This window comes from Nelumbo nucifera, chromosome 8 (assembly GCF_055504915.1).
Source record: "Nelumbo nucifera cultivar China Antique chromosome 8, China Antique-T2T, whole genome shotgun sequence".
Classification (NCBI taxonomy): Eukaryota; Viridiplantae; Streptophyta; class Magnoliopsida; order Proteales; family Nelumbonaceae; genus Nelumbo; species Nelumbo nucifera.
In genome coordinates this window covers 17044155-17063803 of record NC_142656.1, presented here as the reverse complement: position 1 = coordinate 17063803, position 19649 = coordinate 17044155, and the positions used below count along the sequence as shown (strand labels likewise).

The following is a 19649-nucleotide window of genomic DNA, read 5'->3' as shown; positions in this document are numbered from 1 at the left end:
AGAGAAAAAAAAAAGAACTCGAGTGCACAACCCTTAAACCGATCAACCAGCATATAAAAGTGAAAACCAAAATTTACAAGGAGGGTTGATCTGTCAAACCTCTTATGGGCCGGGCCTAACATGTTTGCCTCTGACCTAGGCCCTGACGTGGGTCTGATCCCGATCCGACTTGTAGACAAAATATAAGGGCGCCAAAGTTTTCGGGCCGGTCCAGTCCGGGCTAGAAATGATAGCCCTAGAGGATCCGGAGCCTGCAGGCGAATGGGCCACGCACAATCTCCTACACGTGGAGTTGGTGGCGGTGAAGCTTCTCTAAAAATTGAAAAACCCTACCCTGACTCCGGTTTTTTTTTCCCGATCCCTTCTACCGCCTTCCGACCTCAATCCCCACCGCCGGCGAGGCAAGAAGGTATCTCTCTCTCTCTATAGTATTTCGGTTTCAACAATGGTGGTCACTCGTTACTGGTGAATATGTAGGTCTTGTGATGGAGATAACGGACAGAATGGGGGTCCATAGTGACGGGGAGGAGATGCCAAAGACGAAGCACAAGGGGAAACATGACAAACCAAAGCCATGGGATGACCCCAGCATCGATCACTGGAAGATTGAGAAGTTCGATCCGTCTTGGAATGAAGGTGGAATGCTAGAAGTCAGTTCCTTCTCCACATTGTTCCCTCAATATAGAGGTCTGTCTTCATTTCTACTTCCTATTTTACCCTAGTTCTGTTAGCATTAGCAGTGTTTTTTTTTATCCCTTTTTTGGTGTTATACGAGGATAGGTTTGAGGGTCATATAGGTTGGGCATATGAAATTTCGGAACTGGATTTAGTTATGCAATTGAGATGATTTTTTTTTTCCAATCTTTTATTTTCCCATCTCTTTGTACATAAATAGTGCTTACTTCGATGTACTTTCCATAAATTGTAGTTGTTCTTTCTTTTCCTTCTCTCTCTCTCTCTCTCTCTCTTCTCATGTCAAGAAGTTATGTGTTTAATTAGTAAATTGGTTTGTGTTCGTGACAGCAACATTGTAGATAGAGGAAATAAAATGAAAATGGTAGAGATTTGTAGAAATAGTGTGAAAAATGGTTATGCCATTTAGACTTCAAATATTCAACTTCAAATTGGATCACTATCATCATATAAGCCTTGTTCCAACTATTTGGGGTCGACTACATGAGTCCTATTTTACCATTCTGTTCTGTTGAGTGGCATATCGGTCGTTGAACTATGGAGGCTTAAATCATTTCTTATTACTTCCACCCAAGTCCTTTTGGATTTATGTTTACAAACTGTGAGCTATAATCATCTTTCTTATGAGAAAGGGTGATTAGTGGGATGAAATCAAATGTTTTCTGAAGGATACATGGTTATAGTTCCTTTATAAATGGAAGAACTTTCCTGATTGATGTGGTAGTTCATCTTAATATGGTTTATATTGTGAATGATTATGGAGGCATAGTAAGTCAGTTATATGAGGGAAACAAGCAAGTCTTGAGGTTTATCAGGAGCTGATCATGGAGCACTGAGATGGTAGTGGCAAAGAATCAGGGTTTGAGTGGAGATCTGATACAATGATCAAAGTCTAGTTTACAGGTGGGAGTTGGGTATCATGGGCTGGTCTTCACCTGCAAGAAAGACAACTTAGATCTGATTCAGAGGTTAGAATTACATACAATCTTCTAATGTATGACCAGTAGGCCAGTAAAAGAGAAATTTACTTTTTGCACTCAGAAATTAAGTTAAGTCCCTTCAAAGATAAATGCTCTACTGGAAGAGGACACGTGGAGATGGAGCTGGAGTTGGAGTAGTGATGGAGTTTTCTCTGTGAGCTCTTTTGCTAGTAAGCTAGCTACTGGCCCTCAAGCTGATTTTCCTGCAGAGAAAGTCTGGAACCAGGTTGTCCCTTCAAAGATAAACACTCTACTCTGGGCTGTGGCTTTAGATAAATGTCTCACAAAAAAAAATCTGGTGAAGAGAGGAATCCAGCTCCAGAACCTGCATTGTGTGCTCTGCAATCAGGTGGAAGAGGAGAACAACCACCTTTTTCTGCACTGTTCTGTGTCTTACGCGATCTTGAGCCATTTCTTGTCTCTTTGGCAGCTCCACTGGGTCATGCCAGCGACTGTGTGATCTTTTGTGGTGTTGGGAGCTTAAGGGACAGTCCAAGATCACAGAGTGTTTGGTCTTTGTCTTCCATCCCAGCTGCGGTTTTAAGCACTATTTGGGCTGAAAGGAACAACAGAATTTTCCAAAACAAATATAATGAAGTCGATCAACTTATCTCCTATACATTTGGAAAAATAATTTCTTGGACTGCTGCTGTGAAAGGTCTTCAACCAAGGACTTTAGGAGCCCAGCTGCTGGCTGGGGAGATCTAACTTTCTTTGTACTCTTGGTTTTGGGCTTCAATGGAAAGGCCCTTTGTAATTTGTATGTTGTTCTTTCATTAATAAGTTACCTTACCTTTTTAAAAAAAAGTTAAAGTCCCTTCTTATTTCTTGTATTCCTTTGGTTTAAATTTAATGAATTCATTTCAATTATTGATAAGAAATTAAGCTAGGCCCTGAATCCCTAGGAAGTGGTCCTAGACTTTATAGGCCCAAAAACATGTTGTTGACTCACCCAAATTTTGTAAATAAGGTTAAATAGTGGTGGACTGAAGAGTGAAGGGGGGTTAAGTGGAAAGGAGTCAGATTTCATAAAATACTGAAAAGACTTCGGTTCAAAATATAAGAATAGAACAGGGCCACTTTGGGCAATTAGAGGAATAGAAGTCTTCTCTACTGTCCCAGATTGAGGTGTTGGGATGAGAAGTCCCAAATTGAGGTGTTGGATGAGAAGGAATCCAAAAGGTTGCTTAATGTTCAAGAAAGAGAGGTGAGACGGAATTTGAAGGAGTTGGAAGAGGTCCTTTATAGAGAGGAAATATCTTGGAAACAGAAGTGAAGACATAAATGGATTAAGGAAGGGGATGGGAATACTAAATTCTTTCATGCCTTGGCTAATAAGAGAAGAATAAAAAACTTTGTGGCTGAATTATAGGTAAATGGGAAGTCAAATGGCTTACGAGAACCATGTCAGTTAGCTTTCAGTGGGTTAGTAGGTCGGCAAATGCTTTGGCAGATTCTTTAGCTAAACAAGGGGCTTCAAGGGATTCTCTGTTTTTGGCTAATTTGTAACTGCAATCTGAAAAGAGTTGGGTTTGGAACCACCTTTAAGGGGAGGTAACACCTCGTGCCTCCTCTTAGGGTGCTTCATGCTTGTACTATTTCTATCTCTATTTAATAAAATACCATTCGTTCATAAAAAAAAAATTATAGGTAAATGGGGAGGAAACTTATCCTTAAGATTAGATAGCTAGGATTTTTGTGGATCATTTCAAGTCACTTTTTAGAAGACCTTTGAATGGTAGGTTGAGGGTGGAAGGAGTGAATTGGCCACATTTGTCCCAGGATGACATAAGGTGGATAGAAAGGAATTTTGAGGAAGGGGAAATTAAGCAGGTAGTCTTATCAATGGATAGATCAAAGGCTCTAGGCCATATGGATTACTATGGCTTTTTATTAGGACTATTGGGAGGTGATAAAAGAAGATCTTTTTGAGGATTTCTAAGAGATTGTAGATAAGCATACAATTATCCTTGGAGTCAATGCCACTTTTTTGGCCTTAATCCCCTAAAAGATAGGAGCTAGTCAACCTAAGGATTTCAGATCTATTAGCTTGGTGACTAGCATTTATGAAATCTTGGATAAGGTTCTATCCCTGAGAATTAGAGCTGTCCTTCCCTTCTCATTAGTCAAGCTCAAGGTGCTTTTGTGCAGGGTAGACAAATAAGTGATCAGATTTGAATAGCCAATGATTGTGTGGGGGAAGTGAGGAGGTCTAGCCGTCAAGGTTTTGTTTGCAAATTGGATATCAAAAAGGCTTGTGATTTGTGAATTGGAACTTCCTATTAGGGGTGTTGTGTAGTTGTGGTTTTGGTGAAAGATGGTGCAAGTGGGTAAGTGGCTGTCTTGTTTCTTGTCACTATTCAGTTTTAGTAAGTGATTTAAAAGGCGCTCTTAGGCACAACACTTTCAAGTGGTGCACGCTTGGTGTGCCTAGGCATGCGCTTGCTGCACCTTGTGCTTCAGTCCAGACGTGTGTCTTTTGAAAATATATTTTTTAAAAGACCCTAATATGGACTTGTTTGGGATTGCCTCGAGGGGCTTGGTACAAAGGTGGCTTGTAGAATTGGGAATGCATAATTGGGGGGGGGGGGAGAATAACTGTAATCAAGTCTACCTTAGCAAATCTTCCAGTGTACTACATGTCAGTGTTCAGGATGCCACAAGGGATAGTGAGGAAATTTGAAAAAAGTCATGAGGGATTTTCTTTGGGAGCCAAGGGAAAAAAGAAAGATCATTTGGTTAGATGGGAAAAGGTGGTGAAATTGAAGGTAGAAGGGGGTTTGGGAATTGGTAATGTTAGGTTGAAGAATTAGGCTTTGCTTAGCAAATAGCTTTGGAGGTTTCCAAATGAAAATGAGAAATTATGGCACAAAGTTGTTGCAAGCATTCATGGCATGTCGAGCAACGGATGAGATGCTGGATGTCTTCATAGGGCTACCTTGGTTGCTCCCTGGAAGGCCATCCATGATGTTTTCCCTACTTTCCTAAATCATATATGGTATGACTTGTCTTTTGGTAGTAAAATCAGATTTTGGGAGGATGTGTGGATTGGGGATACTCTTTTGGGTGAGAAATTTCCTTGTCTTTGTGATCTGTCCAGGTTCAAGGGTAGGCCTATTTCAGATTTCCTAAGTCAACGTTCTAACCTCCTAGGGTTGAATTGAAACTTTGGCTTTAACAGGAACCTTAGAGAGTCTGAACTTCTTGTAGTGTCCAAGCTGTTAGGCTTGCTGAATTCAGTGTTCTTGGGAGAAGGTGGGTTAGATTCTAGGATTTGGGGTCCTAATTCTGATGGGTCGTTTTCTTGTAAATCCTTTCTACACTCATTGGTTGCCACCTCCTCTTCTCATCCTTTCCCAGTCAAAAAAATTTGGTGCCCTCCCATTCCCCCTAAAATCAATGCTTTTTGTTGGTAAGTATTTCATGGTTGTATTAATACTTTTGATGTACTTCAAAGAAAAAGACCAAATTGGTGCTTGCCCCCCAACTGGTGTGTCCTGTGTAAGTTGAATGGTGAGACTGCTTCCCACCTTCTAATATCTTGCCCTTTTGTCAGCTTTATTTGAAATTGGTTTACTTCCCTTTTTGGGTGTAGGTGGTTTTCTCCTGATGGGTTGGAAGGTTTATTCAGCCCTACTAGTATTAGTGGCATGAAAAGGAGGGGTAGGATCCTATGGAGGTGTACTAGAGCAGCACTACTTTGGACTATTTGGGAGGAAAGAAATGCAAGAATATTTGAAGGAAAAGAAAAATGTAAGGAAGCACTGGTGAAAACAATAACATTGAGGGCGACTCATTGGGCAAAAAGCTTAAAGTTGTTTTCAGCTTTTAAGGTTGAAGACTTTTTAGGGTTTGGGGACTTATTGTTGCCTCTTCATCTACGAGACAACAGTTTTTTGAGGCATGGTCTCCTCCAATAGATGGATGGAAGAAGCTGAACTTTGATGGGAGTTGTGTGGGTAATCCAGGCCTCTTAGGCATTGGGGGGGGCATTAGAGATGAAGATGGAAAATTATTGCTTTGTACTCCGGTCCTGTGGAGCAGGGTGATGTGGCAAGGGCAGAGTTTCTAGCTGCAGCATATGGGTTTGAGAACACTGAAGAGTTGGGTATTAATAGGCTGATCATCGACGGAGACTAAAAAACTGTGATAAAATGGTTGCAGAAAGGGGAAGTGGTGACATGGCAGCTGAGGAATGAAATCCGAAGATTTAAATGGATGTCAAGGGACATGTCAATCCAGGTGGGATGGGTGAGGAGATCTGCCAACAGTTTGGCAGATAGCTTAGCAAAGCAAGGGGTTCAAAGAACACATATGTTTTGGGCACATCTGTAGCTCTATTTTGGGTCAGCTTACAAAAGTTTTTTTTTTTTTTGATAGGAAAGAAAAAAGAAGGAAACAAGTATACAAGGAGCATATGGGCTTGTGGGCCAAGTAAAAACTGTAAAAAATAAAAAACACAAAAAAGATAACCAAATAGAGAAAAGAGTGGCATAATCCACACCCTGCCAACCTCCATGCCTCATTCTGTACTATGAGAATCAAACCTGAGGTTTTCTACTCCAACCTCTGGAGCAATCTAGATCATTATTTCACCCCCAACAAACTTAAACCATTACTATGGCTGCCTTAATTTTAACCTTACTTCTACCTCTCTCCTTGGTCTTCTTTACAAGACCCATCTCAAGCATCCTGTACTATGGTCCCTCCCCTTAAAATGCAGGCTTGACCACAATACCACATTTCACTGTTAAAGATCCTGAACCTCCTTAGACAAAGCTCCAGAATCCATGGATTCACCATGAGATGATTGCGTCCTTGACAGCAATAAGAGGTTCTCTCTCTCTCTCTCTCTCTCTCTCTTGCATGAACCTTGGCCTCATGCTGGACTTAGCATCTAGGGTACTGGTCTACTTTCTTGCTTAAGTTTGACTATGAAGATGTTGCCAATGATTCCACTGAAATTTTAGAATATGTAGAGTATCCAGAAAATGGATACTAGGATCCTGGTGAAGTTTTAGAGCGAATGGTGGAATATGATGGGTCATGAGTGGAAAAATTGCACCAGCTTATCGATGAAAAAAAATTGCCACAGCTAGTCAATCATGGAGAATTAGATCTTTCTACTTGCTATAGTTGATAACTATCTTTTTTTTTTTGTCTTACTAAGTGTGATTATATTGGATGGAACAAAGAACCAGGGAACGATCCCCAGAGGTTGGTTCAGTTTTTGTATGAATCTGTAAGTACAACAGCTTTACAAATTCATTTCAGATGGATTCTGTGGCTGATGGGCTTGCTAGGTTTGGCAACGAGAGGGTCTATATGTACAGTAATGGGTCCATGCAGACAGGCTGTTTCATCTTGTATATCATGCACATTCTATCATGTATTATCACTTCGAGTTTGATGTTAATACACATACTGTTTTTCTTCTTTGAAAAAATTGTGATTTTCTCGGGTTTGTTCTTTAATATACTTGTGTATGTTTTCTTATTCATTAGCATTCACCTTCATGTCTTCCAGAGAAGTACTTGCAAGAAGCTTGGCCTATTGTAAAGGGTGCACTGAAAGAGTATGGTGTTGCATGTGAACTTAATTTGGTAAGTTCCATTAGATGCTTTTGCTTAAATGATGGAACTTTTATGGTTTGGCTTGTTAAAATGAATTATGTTTCTTTCATATTTAATTCAATGTGTATATAATTACAATTTCATGCATATAGGCTAATTAGCATTTATGCATAGATGACTTGCAAAAGTGATTGCATAAGAGACAGCTTATCTTTTAATGACCTGTGGAGGCAGTGGGCAGAAGTGGCAAGCAGTTCCTCATTGAAGACAAAGATGCACATGAGCTGGGTACCCCCACCTGAAGGCTTCCTGAAATTAAATTTTGATGGGAGTAGCCTGGGCAATCCAGGCCCTTCTGGGATGGGAGGAGTTATAAGGAATGGAAGTGGTTCTGTGGTTCTTTTTTCAGGCCCTTTAGGTGAGGGGGACTCCACGAGGGTAGAACTATTAGCTGCACTACAAGGGGTACAGTTTACTGTACAGATAAGAGTGGAGCAGCTACTAATAGAAGGTGATTCTAAGGTGGTCGTGGGGTGGTTACAGAATCCAGAGACTGTAGTTTGGTGCTTCAGAAATGAACTTAAAAGATTCAAATGCTTGACAAGAAATTTGTATGTTAGAATACAATGGGTAGGGAGATCTGCTAATGCTATTTATCCAAGCAAGGGGCAACGAGGGAACATCTGTATTGGGCTCAGCTGAAATCTTTTTTTTTTTTTTAGTGTTGGAAGGGTTGGAGAGGTTGCAGCTCGTGCGTCTTCAAGTGTCTTCTGTAAAAGTTGCTTCTAATTTCTTTCTCTAATAAATTCTTCATTTATCAAAGAAAAAAAAGAGACAACTTATCTTAAATTGTCCACATCTGATGTAAGAGTAGGACAATACAAAAATTGTCAAGGACAATGGACCCATTATCTCCTGGCAATCTAGGGCCTTATGAGGGGTTGACTAGATATGGACCTAACTTTTGGCATTTTGTTGCATAAAGTGGTTGTTCTCAGTCTTGAATCATTGTTCTCAAATTTTTCATCCCAAGGTTTTGCCATATCACCAAGCAATGGTCCCTAGGACAATGATGGTCAAATTTATATTATTTACTTTAGAATAAGAGTTATTCTTTTTGGGACTTTCAGTTCTGATCAGAACTCACCTGTTTTGCATGATTAGGGTGGCATTGAAAAGAATTTTTGATTACCCATACAAGGGACCATGATCTTGGGAATCTGAAATGATTTGAGTGAGTTATGATCATTTTAATGATAGGGTATTATATTCTGATGGAGTTTGACATTTAGAAAATTATAATTTTTACTTGGACTTTCTTGGGTCTTAATTAGGGCTTTATTCGATATTTTGAATACTGGACTGGCTGGTTAAACCATAACCCACTCTAGTTAAAAGTTAAAACTATCTGGTCCTGGTGTTTTGGGGTTGAATTGCCTAGTTAAGCCAGGAAATTAGAATCAGGAAACTTTTTTTTTTTAAAGACAGTATATTATAAAGCAGGAATCTTTTTTGCTTCAATTCCCTCTCCAGTTTTCAATCAAAACATTTGTTTTCTTATAAATGGGTGTTAGAAGGTGTTGTAAAAGAAGCTTTAATTGTTGAATGAAGTTAAAATCATTCTATGAGATTGTTTTGATAATTTATTATTCGAGAAATTTCTCTGTTGGTTTGAACAGGCTTTCTTGTGATCTTAATGGAATAAGGCAAGTGCTAAGTTAGCACCTTGCACCCCCACACCTCAAAGAAAAAAAAACATAATGCCATAATGGTTAAATTGGGTTGTTGGAAGAAAGGGGAGATTATGATCTTGCATGTAATACATATATGGGTAAGGATGAATAGAGCTTTATGGATCCATTGTCAATTCAAATTGGGCTAACGAGGCTCTAAGTTGAGCCCAAAATTCAGTGAAGTTGCAAGCTGAGTTTAGTTTATTAGAGATAACTTCGGACTTGACTTAAGTCACTTACCCAAGTCGAGGGAGGGGAAACGAAGTCCATAAGTTGTTCAACTTACCAGTTGACCAACTTGCCCCCCTCTAAATATCGGAAAATGAACAAGGCCTTAGATGTAATGAGACAGATGGTAATTATGATAATTGATTTGATGATGGTAACCCTGCCTTTTGATGTCATTTCCTTGTAAGTGAAGTCATGGTAAGTACTTAGCTATGTTGTTTTTGTTTGACTGAGTGTAACCACTACCACTATTCAGGTTGAGGGTTCTATGACTGTTTCAACAACTCGGAAGACCAGAGATCCGTATATCATCATTAAAGCTAGGGACCTCATAAAGCTTTTATCAAGAAGTGTTCCTGCACCTCAGGTATATCTTTTTCTATGTAATTAAGTGTTTATATTGCACTTTTTTCTTTTGTACCATGTGGATATTCTATAGGGTTTTGGAACATGTAAAGTTCAGAAACATAACACTCTCATTATTTTTCCTTTGTTATGAGTTTAGCAGCTTAATGTAAGGCAACTTTGTTGACTATTTTTTCAAGAGCAACTGTTAAAAAAAAAGGGAAAAAAATAAATTATAAAAACTGTCTGTTTGAGAGCTTTTTGAGGTTGAAATTTCTGTTGTCACATCTGAACATCAGGGCGGAGGAGCACATAGTTGGTCGTGACTTGTGGGGCATATTTGCCCCCTACTTAATTACTTATTTAGTAAATGTAAAAAGGTAAACAATTTCACTCCTTAAAAGCCATTGACCGAATCTTGTATCTTATCCACTGGCTTCTGTGCTGGCAAATTGTGATGCATTCATCATCAGTCAGAGTGATAGCTGTTGCCTGGTTCAAGGGTGAATGCAGCTTGGGGAATTCTGGTATGGGTGAGGTGTTTAGATGGGTTCATATTAACAGTCTTCTCCCATAGGTCATGGGGATTCAACAAGAGCTGAGCCAAAAATCTCTCTAATACAGAAACATAGTGGTGGAGGGGGATTCATGGGTAGCTGTTGCCTGGTTCAAGGATAATTGTAGAGACAATTGGCAAGGTTCTTGGCAATGTTGGCATGTGATGAGGGAGGTGAGACAGCTGGCAAGGGAATTGTGTAGAACTTTTACCTAGATTTAGAGGTCAACCAATGGTTTTGGTTGATGCCTTACCTGTTGGTTTACTTTCTTTCTGTCTTAAAAATCCCAGTGAGGGTTGCCCAAAAAGTCAATAAAAATCCCATTCTTATCAACTGGAACATGGTGTAGAAATATTTTGTTGCTTGGTAAGTGGGTGTGGAGATTTCCATTAGATACAGATAAGTCATGGCATGCTGTGATTATTTAATGGATGAGATACAGTTGTGGATTCAAAAGCCTCTTTTGTCTCTCCTTGGAAATTAATGGCAGAAATTCTTAATGATTTTCTTGTTTGGGTTTGTTATAGTGCTTCAAATGGTAGAAATGTTAAATTTTGGGAAGACTTATGGAGGGTGGAAATGCAATTAAAAGAGAAATTCCCTAGTACAGTATCCCAATGTGTCACAAATTATAATTTGGGGTTAGTTTAGGATCTAGGCTTTAGGAGAGGGTTAAAGGAATATGAAATGACCCTGGTCATGGAACTCATTGATCTACTAGGAGGCACTTCCTTTGATTTGTCCATCGCTCATAGTAGAAAGTGGTCTTGGACTGGAACCTCTTCAGCCTAACAGATTAAAGTTAAAACTTTGATGGAAACTCTTTAGGAAATCCCGGGCTTTCAGGAATTGAATGAGTGCTCAGGGATGACACAGGGAAAGTGGTAACCCTATTTTCAGGCCTGATAGGAGTAGGGGACTTGGCAAGAGCAGAAATAATGGCCTTACTTGAGGGTCTGAAACTAGCAAAAAAGTGGGGATTTAAGAAATTGGAGATAGAAGGTAATTCAAAATTAGTAATTTCCTGGATGGATGACAGCAATCCAGGTTTGTGGAAGTTCAGACATCTAATCAGAGAAATAAAGAGGTTAGTAGAGGATCTTGAGGCAAATTTCAAGTGGGTTAAGAAAACAGCAAATGACATGGCTTATACTTTGGCAAAACAAGGGGTATATAGGTATCAACTTTTCTGGGCAGATTTGGGATAATCTTGTAACTTGTGAAAAACTATGCTTCTCGTATGTTTTTAAAATTTGATCTTAATCTGTACTGTATTTCTTCCTCTTACAATCAAATGAATTCCTATTGATTACTGATAAAAAGAAATTGGATGGCTATTGCTTTTTTTCGAACAATTTTGCAAAACTCTTCACCTTTTAGGGTTTTTCCAGGCAAAGACATTTGGAAGAGACTTACTGGCTTGGTGTTGGGAGGGAATACATTAGAAGATTAATACTTGTAAGATCCTCGAAGAAAGGAGACCTAGATGTTTTCACAGGATTTGGAAAATTCCTAAAAGGACACTCTCTCTCTCCAATTAAGAGAGGGTTATGGAGATGCATGAGAGCAGCTATCCTTTGGTTCTTTTGGGAAGAAAGGACTGTGAATTTTTAGTGAAGGAACTCATGCTAAAGAAGCCTTAATCGAAAATATAACAATAAAGGTGGTGCATTGGTCAAAACTATGCCCCTTTTGATTCTTTCTCTGTTGAGGATATCACAAGTAGCTCGAAACAAGTTGCTTCATCATCTTCAGTTAGAATTATTGCCTTAATGGACTGGTCCCCTTCACTAGGAACCTGATATAATTGAACTTTGGTAAGTGCAGTTTGGGTCTTTGGGAAACCCAGGAATTTCAGGAGTGGGGAGGGGGGAATCTTTCGGAATCATGAAAGAGAGGTATAAGGTATTAGCTATCTATTTAGGACTAATTGGCCAGAACTCAATAGAGACTGAATTAATAGTAGTACTTCATGCCTTCATGGACTAAAACTAGGGAGGTCACTCAGAATCTCGGATATGGGATCTTTATTGTGGAGGGTGATTCAAGGATAATAGTAGAGTTGATAAGACATCCATGGGGACAAAGACATACTTTAAGCGAAGCAAGGAACATAGCAAGGGAGCTGAATACCACCTTTGCTTAGTGAATGGTATGTTAGATACCCTAGCAAGATAGTACCAGCAGAGACCTTTTTTTTGGGGGGGGGGGCACAGATAGAGAAATAGAATGATATATGTAATGTAAAAAATGGACACACATGGGTTAGGCAGCTGGGCTAACTGTACTATATATTCTTTCTCACACATTAAAAAATTGATAAAAAGTTACCAACCAAAAAAAATCCCTGAATGAACAGGATCCAGTTCTTATGGGGGGTCACCTCCCAATGAATATATTTAATGTGTAAAAGGAAGGGTTAAGACTCAAGTAGCATAAACTAGCCTTAAACATGGGCTGCTTAGAATATCTTGATTGTCTTTTCACAAATATGACTTGTCTGCTAGCCTAGAATTGAGGGTTAAGTAGCGTATTTTCTTGATCTGTTAAACCTTTCCTTCACCTGGAATATATTGAGAGGTTTAATAAAATAATGTAAAAATAATATGTCTTCTCCATTAAACATTGGGATTCACTTGTAAAGTTTGTTGATGTGATAGGCAGTCAAGATACTCAATGATGAAATGCAATGTGACATTATTAAAATTGGTGGTCTCATCCGCAACAAGGTATGTTCTATTTTGTCTTTCACTATTAGTTGATGTGGTCCTTAATGTTTTTTGTTTTCTTTTCTATCACTTTTCCTCTCTTTTTTTGGAATTTATGATGAACTGTTCATGTTCTTTTTTTCCTGAGGCTATGAAGATATTTAAGGGAGGCATCACTGCCTTTTTAGCTGTATACATTAGCAGATTTTTTGGGGAAGTTTGTTGGATGCTTTAAATTTTTTTTGGCCTTCTTTTCCTGCCAGGTAACTATCATTTTATTAAGATTTAGGAAATAGAAAAGGGTGATACATGCAAGAGCCAAACAAGGGTATAGGAGAATCTACAAAAAGATGAGTGTACCTCCACAAAGATAAACCAATTTATGTATCCAGGCTCTCCAACACAACATAAATGCCCTATAGAGAAGTCAAGATTAGAAAGTCTACACTCTAAAGGGACCCCCTACTCTAGTTTAACATATTATGGACAGTAACCTACTCTAGTTTTATATACAGTATCCTCATCTGTTTTTCCTTCATTATGGATGATTGATCCAAGTTATCAGAAGTGACCGGTTTGGAGTTTCTCCTGATCATCAATTTATATTGAAATTGCAGTACATGTACTCTGTCTTGGTCTGACTTATCTTAAAAACCTTTTAATTCTAAAGCATCTCATCTCTATAACTATCATTCTAGGTTTACATTTAGCCCATTGTAAGTCCTATAAATGAATGCTATGTCATCAACAAAAAATATAGGCTCCAGGACCTCCTATAGATGTCTAGGTAATTGATCCAATATACCATCTTGTTCTTTTATAATTGATTGGGCTTCTATTGTAAGCTATGTGCAAGAGGATGGGTTTTTTAGACAGGAGTATTTGGAATAAAGGTATTACATGGTAGATAGACTCTTTAAGGTTTTTTAGCTGCTCCCTATTCCTTTCTCTTTATTCTATTGATGTTACATGTCAATATACTTGTTTAATAAAAAATATTTGTAGTAGACTGCTCTTTCCAATCCAACAATTAAACGGGTACTTAAATTTAGTGAAACATTATGGCCATAAAATTCTGTGGCAGAGTATTTGTATTCACAAAACTATAACTATATGCTTTGGATGGTGACTGGAAGTATGATGTGCAAAGAAGGAAAAAGATAAATAGAACAGTAGAGAGTTTGAAAATGGGGCGGTAGCTCTCACTCTGTCCCGAACTCCAGATCACATTTGTATTTATATAGGAGTTTGAAATAACGAAGGAAATTACAAAAGAGCCCTTAACAGGTGGGCTGAGAAAGTAGAGAGGATACTAGGGATATGTGGCCCAGGCCCTTACAGAAATAAGAAACATGCATTGCATCCCACTCTTAACATTATGTCTCACAACAGTGAGAGCCACACTTTTGTTTCTTACTGCATGTTTAGCAATTTCGTGCTCTTGTTAAGCCTGATGGTGTGTATCGATCTGGTAATTTCTATCTTCTCAGGAACGATTTGTTAAGCGAAGGCAGCATCTTCTGGGCCCCAATTCATCCACACTGAAGGTACAATTGCAATCATATTCTTGAAGAGAAATTTTCTTCCATAGCATTTTCCAGTTTGTTAGTTTTATTTTGACATCATCTGTTATGCAGGCTATCGAGATTTTGACAAAATGCTATGTTCTAGTTCAGGTTTCTCTCTGCAGCATTATGATTTTGTTTTGTGATGCATTTTTCTCTTACTTCTTCCTGGTAGCTAGATTATGTGATTATCCAAATGGACAGTCGAAGACTGAAATGATGTTAATGTAACTTGTAAATGGCCAGGGAAACACAGTTGCTGCTATGGGCCCATTCAAAGGTCTAAAGCAAGTCCGAAGGATTGTAGAGGATTGCATCCAGAACAAAATGCATCCTTTATACCATATCAAGGTGACTCCTCACGACAGTGACTGGACAAGCAACTTACGTTTCTTTGATCTAAAATTGTGGTTTCCTTTATCTTTACCAATAAACAGATCCTCATGATGAAACGTGAGCTTGAAAAAAATCCAGCATTGGCAAATGAGAACTGGGATAGGTTCCTTCCCAAGTTTAAGAAGTAAGGAATTTCAGTCAGTTCACTACTAAGACATCTCTTATGTTTTTATGTTGTTATCTGATCATTATGAGAGTTTTTTTTTTTTTTTTCCAGGAAAAATGTTCAGAAGAAGAAAGTAAAAGCTAAAGAGAAGAAACCATATACACCCTTCCCTCCCCCTCAACAGCCCAGCAAGGTGAGATAAACATGAGCATTTTGGTTATTTTAACATCCAACAAGAGACTCAATGCTCTGGCTATTCCTACTTAGTCTTTATATGGCTTGTGACTATTTCCTGTTGGCCCAAAAATATTTTCTGTTTAGAAGTCCATCCAAATCTAAATAAATAAATAAGCATGAAATGTGCAAGTAATAACTACATTCAATTTATCTGTCTTGTAATATGTTCTTTCTGTTACATTTCCTAAATTTAAAGATATACAGCAGTACATGGTTTACCTTGATTGCTCTAATGGATTTGAATGTTAGTCAGATCCAAGTGAGGGGGTATTGCTTTCAATTTCTTTGCATGTTGGCTAGCTCTGTGACAGATAGCTTTGTACTTGTCTCATGGTAGAAGACTGGGCATGAGCTTTTCCCCAATGTTTTGGTTTTACCCAAGCAAATTTGAACTGCTTATTTTTGTTACATGATATGATTTATTTATGTGTTTGGTTTCTTTTTCTGTTTTCTTTTCTGGTTTCCTGTTGTATATATATCCTGCTAGAATGTCAACTTGTTGATTGAGTATTTTTCTGAAGTCCGTTGATCATCCAAAAAGTATAGTTATTTACTTGGTGAGCAATTGTTTAACTTTTTCAGATTGACCTCCAATTGGAAAGTGGTGAATACTTTTTAAGTGACAAAAAGAAATCAGCAAAAAAGTGGCAAGAGAAGCAAGAGAAGCAAGCAGAAAGAACGGCTGAAAACAAAAGAAAAAGAGAGGCTGCTTTTGTTCCTCCCAAGGTTGAAATTGAGCTCTGTTTCCAACACTTTCAGTTGTTATATATGCGTTATTTGATCTGTGCCCTCTCTATCTTGGATCTTGTAGGAACCTACAAGGGAAGAACATGATAAATCCAGTGATGAGAAGAATGATGTCACTGCAATGGCGATGTCCTTGAAGGTATGTATCTGGAACATTTGTTTTGGAATTAGGTGGCGTTTGATAAATCTGAAAAGTTAAAAAGATATTAAAAGTGTCTGAAATCTGAAAAGAGCTATGATGCTTTTCTATTTTTAGATGTTCTGAATAGATAAGGTTGTTTGTGTTGGATCAACCAGTCAGCATCTGAAGTTCAATGATTTTACTATTTTACCCCCAAAACAGATTAAGGTTGTTGGTATGCATATGCTTAATTTTAAGATTTTCCTTTGCAGGAAAAGGCAAAGAAGTTTGGTAAGCAGAAAGCTGTTGAAAATATCAATCCCGAAACATATATTGCTACTTCAGACAAAGCACCTTCAAAAAAGAAGGCCCGGCACTCAAAGTCTTGATTTGTGAAGATGCATGGCATCCTCACTCTAAGGTTTCTACCTTATGAAGGTGTATGGCCTCTTGTTGTAAAAGAGTAGCGAAGATCAACCTAAAGTTGCTACCCAAGAATAGAAAAAGAGAAAGAAAGAGGATCAACCTATTAACTGCGGCAATGGCAGGGGAGCTGACATAAATAGATGCTAGGACTCATCCAACATGGAAGTGTATTTTTTTTTTTTTCACTGGTGAAGTGGTAATATTGGTGGTTCACTAGTATGGATCAATTATGAAGACTTTCGCCAAAAATTAAAAAGCTTAAAGACTCGAAACTTGTCAGGTTCCTTGTGTATGCTCCCTTAACAATTATTGTTTGGATGATAGCATTTAATTTTTAATTTAAAGGTTAATTATATAATTTGGCCTGTTGTAGGTATTGTGATTATCGGGAAAGTGATTTGGGGAATTGGGAGATGCATGAATGGAGATATACTTGGAACACATTGATAGTTTGATATGTTAGAACTTAGAAAAGAAGGTATAAATTGGTATGCCAGGGAGGCATAATCTCAAAAATATATCAATAACACTAATTTTAGGGCTTAATTGGTTATAGATATAGCATAAAACACGGTAAACACAAACCGCATGAGAAGTAAAACATAACAATCAGGACACCGGGCACTTACCCATACGGTATTACGTGTTAGGCTGTGTTTGGTTGCAGTGCAATTGCACTAGTACAAATGTATGGGAGTGCAAATGTGAAAAATGCATATTCTGGTGTAATTTTGTTTTGGGTTTTATTTTATTTTGTTTTATGACTTTAATTTACTTCATTTTTACTGCAATCAAACAAAAGAAGTTAAAATTTGAAACAAAAATGTCAAAATTTACACTTTGCACTGCCATGATTTTGCATCAGTGCAAATTTATTTACATTGCAACCAAACACAACCTTTAGCTTCATCAAATCTCTAAATTTTAAAAAATTAAGAAAACTCAGCCCCATTTGGTTTGTGGACATGGGGGTTTAGAATCAGAATTGGAATGTGTAGGAATTAGGATTCATGATCGTGGGGTTAGTCCCTTCGGAAAGAGTTGGTGATTTTTTTAACCTTGGCTTTCTTATTTTTGATAAGAACAATGAATCTACATTGTGCTATTCAACTACCAACGTATTCTGTAAACAGATTATTGTAAACATTTTTTTTATGTATATAGGCCTAGTATTGTTTTTAAGATTTAATTTACTTTTGTTTGAATTTTCAAAATGATGAATCATACTCAAATAAAATCTGTATCTAGTAGCACAGCAGTATTCAAATTCAATCAGCGACCTGACTCTTCCATGTTTCTAGCATTAGAAAACTGTTATAGATGCTTAACAAAAGAAAGCACATAAAGCGGTTAATAGATCGAGACTTTCCAGAATTCCAGATTTGGACCCAACATATAAGCAGATCTATGTCAAATCAATCAAATCACCACTGAATTAGCCCAAGTTTTTAAACTAATTTATGCCAAAAGCCTCCAGGCTCCGCTAGTCCATGAAGATCATTTTTTTTTGGGGTTTTAACCGTTCAGTCCACGTCTAAAATCCTAGTTTCACACCCTACAGTTGGGGATAGGTGTAAGCTCGGGATTGATATCAATTCACGGCCGGGTATAAGTGTTATAAGTGGAATCGTTCATAAATTTGAATTGTTGTAAGTCTGTAAATCAAATCTAAATTCTGAGGTGAAGTGCAGGCTAAAAATCATTTTTTTTTTTCTCAACTGAATTGATGATGTACGACGATGATGCATGATGTATGGTGATGGGTAACCGTGTGGACTCCAAAGTAATGATGTACACAGAATGAATTTATTATAACTTATGATTTACCAGCACACTCTCATTAGAGGACTCTTTGGTGTCCATATTAACCCTCCCAGAAGTTCTTAATTTCATGATTATTGTACCTATAGAGGATCTGAACTTGTATATATAACTGCATGTATCTTGGTCAGATGACTAGTGCCCGACAAATAAATCTCTTTTGGGTACAAGGAAAAGACTCAGTTTTGAACTTATAACGAAGTTTTATTATTCCTTAGGCCTTAATTAATTGATATGGAGCTCTGATTCTTCTTCTTTCTGCATCTTGTAGTCCATTTCCAAGGTGCAGTTAATTGATATTGGAGCTCTGATTCTTCTTCTCTCTGCATCTTGTAGTCCATTTCCAAGGTGTAAAAAGCTAGGCATGAAAACGATATATATATAGAGAGAGAGAGAGAATTGCAATTAGCTAGCCATTATATAGATAATAAATCCAGAAACAAGAAGCTCTTATTGATGCTGACTAATGCTGTAAATTAAACCCTTAAACCCTTCTTCTTAATGATCACAGCAAAGCTCACAGCGTTTCCCTCCCCCGGGCTCCGTAACGCATAAACATATCTTGCACTCGCCACAAGCTGCTTAGATCAACACAAAAACTTTTACAGTCAGAACTAGAACTATATGATCTTACACCGGACCACACATAAATTAATTAATAGGAAGAAAATAAAATGATAAAATTAGCCAGTGCTAGTGGAATTAAAAATAAAGTGCATGAGTTGAGTGATGTAGGATGCATTACGGATTGCATATTTTTGGTCTCCCTGAAAATCCATAACGAAGGGAAGGCGAGGTGACCCAGAGCGAACAACTTCAGACGATACTGCCAGCAGAAGCAGGACGAACACTAGATTAACAGCAACCTTCATCTCTTCTAGATCTTCTGTATATTGTAACAACTGAAAGATGAATATGATCGATCAGAGACAACAAGAGAAATAATAAGATGAACAATTAATCCCACCAAAATTGTGACATCTCACTCCTTTTTATAGATTGATTCTGTATACATCTCTACTTTAATCCCACCGAACCACTGCTATTAAATTTGAATTATTTTAACCACACTAAATCTATGTTACTATGATAAAGAGTTTAGAGAGTTGAAATTTCAGCCCATATTCTTAACCATTTGATGGGACATGTTTAGAATCAATTTTGTATTAAATAGTTACAACTTTATGGCTACTATCATTTGGAAGTTTTTTTACAAAAAAAAAAAAAAACTCAACCCAGGAATAGAGATTTGTCAATAGCAACGTTTTAAAAAATGACCTGGAAACGAAATCGACCACTGGTTTTTGGGTCGACAGTCCGACCGTCTAGTTCGAATGAATGGCCCATTCTGACAAATAAAATAAAAAAATAATTAAAAATAAAGAGCGATCAAAACCATTGAAGGGATTGATG

General features: G+C 37.8%; 1 protein-coding gene across 1 annotated transcript; it reads left to right on the top strand.

The window, feature by feature from the left end:
- Positions 1 to 207: 207 nt before the first annotated feature.
- On the top strand, positions 208 to 16773 carry LOC104592550 (RNA-binding KH domain-containing protein). The gene is made up of 13 exons (XM_010251977.3): positions 208 to 409; positions 478 to 687; positions 7200 to 7276; positions 9464 to 9574; positions 12770 to 12838; positions 14308 to 14364; positions 14455 to 14493; positions 14629 to 14733; positions 14820 to 14902; positions 14996 to 15077; positions 15704 to 15847; positions 15933 to 16007; positions 16262 to 16773. Exons 1-13 carry the CDS (start codon positions 262 to 264, stop codon positions 16376 to 16378), a joined length of 1317 nt encoding a protein of 438 aa, XP_010250279.1. The 5' UTR covers positions 208 to 261; the 3' UTR covers positions 16379 to 16773.
- Positions 16774 to 19649: the final 2876 nt, after the last annotated feature.